Source organism: Pistacia vera, unplaced genomic scaffold, assembly GCF_008641045.1.
Source record: "Pistacia vera cultivar Batoury unplaced genomic scaffold, PisVer_v2 Contig734, whole genome shotgun sequence".
NCBI classification, from domain to species: Eukaryota; Viridiplantae; Streptophyta; class Magnoliopsida; order Sapindales; family Anacardiaceae; genus Pistacia; species Pistacia vera.
This window is the reverse complement of record NW_022196595.1, coordinates 576668-581782: the sequence shown is the minus strand read 5'-3', so window position 1 is coordinate 581782 and position 5115 is coordinate 576668. Positions and strand designations below refer to the sequence as shown.

The following is a 5115-nucleotide window of genomic DNA, read 5'->3' as shown; positions in this document are numbered from 1 at the left end:
TTTTTTTTTTTTTTGACAGAATATGTAAAACGCTGCCAGAATTCTAGAATTTACCATGTTTCTGGGTGTATTGTTGAGAGATTGACCAAGTATTTCTCAGTATTGTATGATAAGACCTCCCAATGGAGCTCTATGTGGAATCCCCTTTCTTCTCTTGGCTGCTCTGAAACTAATGGCGGTTGGTGGTGGCGTTGATGGTGTGAAACTTTGTATTTTCGTCTTTGCATTTCCATGGCTAATGGCATCCAAGCCATTGATTTCATTGCACATTTTTCTTTTCTGAAAATTCTTTGATGACCCAGCAATCTGAAAAAGGAGTCAATGTATAAGCCATTGTAACCAATCAAGAAGTACATTTGTTAAACCACTTTTTTACATGTCTTTTCAGTACCTAATGCACCAATTCCACCTTTTTATTTACTTAATATTAATATTATTCCCTCTTTTCTATTATTTGTGGCCTTCGTTTAAGAAGAGATCATATCATTACCATATTTACTTTACCGATAAAAAAGTTTCCAAATTATTATGGTAACTGAAACACATTGATCAGGACACTACTTTTTCAGAAATAAATTAATTATAAAAAAAAAAATCACAATAATTTGCCTAATTTATAAAGATACCCATATATGGTCAGGTTAATTTAAAATCTTACCTTGCAACCGAGAGAGCAGAAAGAGAAGGAATCAAGGAGGCTGCGGTCACAAACTTGACAGGTATTGGTGACGCCTTTACCAGGCCTTGGCTGAGGCCTCTCGTTTAAGAATACGATTCTGGCACTGTTGATTATGTATGTTTGAACTCCTGTTATATCCATGTATTTCTGAATCTCAGCTACTCTTATCACATCATGGTATGATGATCTCCTTATCTACACAAAATTCAATTCATATTTTACATCAGCCCCGGTAACGTTACCGTAGCTGTTCCTAGAGATGGTAACTACGGCACAGTTAGTTGACTAAAATATTTAACAAAATGATCGGGCAATATGAATATTGTATCATGCTCCATTGACACACTAAAAGGGATATCCGGTGTGGAAGATGAAGCTCCAATTCATTCCCCAATAAAAGGGCACATGTCATTGGTGAAACCAATGTAATTTCATGTGATTTTGGACTGTATATGAAACAATCACATGAATTTGAGGCTCCCCATGATCTTGGGCAGAATATATTTATTTATTTGATAGATGAAATTAACAGAATACCTGAATTGCCCTGTGGTCTTTATGAAATGCCAGACAAAGAGAACAAAGAGCACCATTCATACAGTCCAAGCAATACATGTTGCATTCACTCTTGTGGGCATCAGCGTGAAGTTTACATTGAACAAAGAAGCTCGTTTGGAGAAGAGGACGCACCCATGTTGGCCACTTTATATTTTCACCATCTTCATCTTCCTCATGATCTTCAGGACCTCCTCCTCCCTAATACAATCAATTAATAATCATTATAAAAAAAACAAACACAACAATCAGGAACTGAATATAGAGAGATGATGAAGGGAAAAGGACCATGATTCTTCTGTTTTTGGGTTTGATTTCTCTGACTGTGAGTAGTTCTTGATCATTCATGATTTTGTTAGAGAAAGAGAGAGAAAATATTGATGGGAAAAGTTGAATTAAGTTTGAGAGAAAGAGAGTGGAAAAAGATGTGGGGTTGTTTGTAGTGGTGGGTGGTAGATGGGCGTGTGGGAGGTGCTTATCTTTGGCCTTAAAAGTCTTCATCCGAACCTCTCTCCCAACCCAAACCTATTTAGATGCGTTTTTCTCAAGGAACTCCACCTTTTTAATTACTTTCCTTTCTATTGGTAAATATTATAAGCCATTCTTTAACATTATTGAATTTATCAATTCCTATCCTTATTCTCTTTTACTTTAACTTCGTTATATTATACTGAAGTTACTATTAGATAAATAAAAAGATAATATTAATGTTATAAAAAAATGTTAAAGTAAATTGATAATTTTGATCTTATAAGAAAATATTTTGTAAATTTATCGGTTATATAATAGAATAAGAATAGAGATATATTATTAATAAAAAAACCACCGTCGGATGATCCAACGGTCAACTAGGATTATTGAATGTATTACTTAAAAGGTCTTGAGTTTGATCTACCTAAGTTTCTAATAAGAGTGAACATTAGGAGATTTATCCGATTGTTAACTTCAAGACTCTGTGAGATTAGTTGAGGTGTACGTATGTTGACCCGGATACCCTACCGTCACCCAAAAAAAAAAAAAAAAAAAAAGAGATATCAGTGATCAAATTTTTACTTTGAGAGTCTATTTAATAAGACAAAGAGTATTTATAATACATTTTCAAACCTTGAAGATTATTTTGATGGAAAAAACAAAAATTATCATGTGAATTAAAAATTTAAAACTTTAATCTAATCTATATATTTTTTTTTATGACCAAGGTGTTCGGACTAGTTTATGCACACTTTAATTAATCTTTGGAGCTTATTGAATATTGAAAAATCTGAATATTTTGTTTTTACTTGCTTTTAAAACTTTAGTACAAAGTTCATATATACAACTTACGTATCTGTCTAAATCCTACTGATTACAATTAAATCAAATCAAATCCTACTAATAATGGTAACAATCCCTCTAATTGTGCAAGTTTACTAATGACAATAAACCACAGATGACAATAAAATATCTCGTAATAAATATCCTATAAATCTAATTTTTCAAAATAAGTCACAGATATGATAGGTGGTGTCAAAGTTTGAACAAAAAAAAAAAAAAAAAAAAAAAAAAAAATAAAAAAGACAAATCTTCTTGGCTGCCGACCCCTTGAAATTTAGTTTATAATATTCTCCCTTTTCTATTCCCCTTACTTTTCTTAATTCCAAATTTCATTTTCATAATCAAAAGTTATGGTAGATGTAAACTTTATATTACCTTATCATTTATATATTATTATGAAATCGAAATGAGAAATTTGCAGTAAATATTTTAAATATGTTTCATAATGTACATTATGTCAAAATTAAAATACATGTTATCGTCACATATTTATCAAATACAATAAGATTATTGTGATGAATCAATATTTAATTATATAATTATTAAGCTGATTAGAAAATTGTAAGCGTTTGGCTTGGACACACAAAGTTGAGGTACGCAATTTGGATTTTCTGACAGGTATGCTATCATTATTTGACACATGGAAGGCTATAATCCTGACACGTATGAAATTGGTGAATCAGCAGTATTGGAAGACGAATAAGATGCCATGTGTTGGACATAAATAATAAAAGATAAAATGAAGTTGCATGGAGAAATGGGGCTTGAGTATTGCCACATCAATGAGATAACAGTGACCAGAGGTCCCAGAAAATTAAAGAGAACTCTTGAAAACCCTACTTCACGGGGCTTTGTACAGTAAATAAAATAAAATTACTACGTTAATTTCCTAACCACAAAATCAATCACTTTTAAAAAAAAAAAAAAATAATGTGCTTTTCATCGATAACTCCAAACCATTGAACAAATAGTACTACAGAGTAAAACAAACGTACTAATTTAATGCATGCAGGTTGTGTGTAATTTCATTTGCTCGTATACGTTCGTCCTACTATAAATATTTTCATTTTCTGCTGTAAACAGGGTTACTTATATTGATTTGCATTATAAAATAGGTGTAAAATTATATTTTACACCTTTTCGTCTTACCAATTTTTTATAGTACTATATATTCATGCAATGTGAAATAAAATAATAAGTTCATTGTACAAAAAAACAAAAAATATTCTTTGAAGATCTTGTAAAAAAAAAAAAAATTGTTTAACAAAAAAAAAAAGTTTAAAAAAAACAAAAAGAAAATATTGCTTGTTAAGGCTTGATGGGATGAAATTTAAGGAGGTGGGCTGGGACAGTGAAGAGAAGTTGTTTATAATTTCCTTAAAGTTTGAGTTCAAAACCTTCGGCGGTCCAACTACCCCAATAATATGCTGACTATCTGGGTCCTTGAATTGTAGGGTATTCAAATGGACACTGGGGATTAGGTTGGGGGTGCGTTGCAAAAAACTGGAACCTCTGGATACTAAATTACGGGGGAAACTAATAAATGAAAAAAAAAAAAAAAAAAGGGCTTTTAGCTGGATGATCAGGGTTTGTTGGATGTGTTTCTCCCCACAAGAAGTTAGGATTTCAAAAAAAAAACTCTTCTAATGCGGAGCACAATTGGCATTGATATTTTAAGGACCCCGCCAAAACTATTTCCTTTTTCCGTTCCAAAGATTATAGGGTGGGTTAGCCGGACTTCAAAATTTGTGAAAGACCGAAAAGCGACGAGCATAAAAAAAAACAAAAAAAAAAAAAAACAAAAAAAAAGGGTTTTAACGGGAATTAAGGGAATATTATTAGAAAGCAGGAAGATCATGTAAAGTTACTGTATGTATCCAACCTAATGTTAAACAAAAATTACTTTCTGGTTATTGGTTAAAGCTGAAAATCAACTTAAAAAATTTTGGTTCCTACAAATTTTGGGACACACATAAAAAACAAAAAAAAAAACATTTATTTACATTCCCAAATCGGGGTTGGGTGAAGCCAGAAACATTTTTCCTTAGATGGGGCTAGATTTTTATCTTTTTTTCTTTTTCAATAGAAAACAATTTTTTAAAAAAAATAAAAAACAAAAACACCGGAAAGGATTTTTTTGGTGTAAAAAACCTTCAATGTTTATAAGATTATTATATGAAAAAAAAAAATAAAATTAGGAATAAAAGCAACCTCAAGTTTAAACGGTCAATGATATACTGAGCACTTGTTTTCTGATAAAATTTAATATTATAAATTTATTTAACACAAAAAAAAATATCAAAACATATATTTTGTATTTAATTAAACAAATAAAAAATTTCAAGGGAAAAAAAAAAAAAAACACTATAATTCAAAAAAACTTAATTCGAATTAAATAATAGAAAAAATAAAAATGGGAATAATGTGGAATAAAAAAAATACCTGTAAAAAAAAAAAACTAAAATAAATTAAAAATTTTACATAAATGTTTGTACTGGATAATTGGGGAAATTTAAGAAAAAAAACCAAAATTGGAAAACTGGAACAAAAAACATAAAACTTGTTTG

The 5115-nt window shown here is 30.4% G+C and overlaps 1 protein-coding gene across 1 annotated transcript; it reads right to left on the bottom strand.

Annotated features, from left to right (window-relative positions):
• Positions 1-1681, bottom strand: LOC116115239. Its single transcript, XM_031401395.1, has 4 exons — positions 1523-1681; positions 1217-1435; positions 659-874; positions 1-306 (listed from the first exon to the last, which is right to left on the bottom strand). Exons 1-4 carry the CDS (start codon positions 1580-1582, stop codon positions 97-99), a joined length of 705 nt encoding a protein of 234 aa, XP_031257255.1. The 5' UTR covers positions 1583-1681; the 3' UTR covers positions 1-96.
• Positions 1682-5115: the final 3434 nt, after the last annotated feature.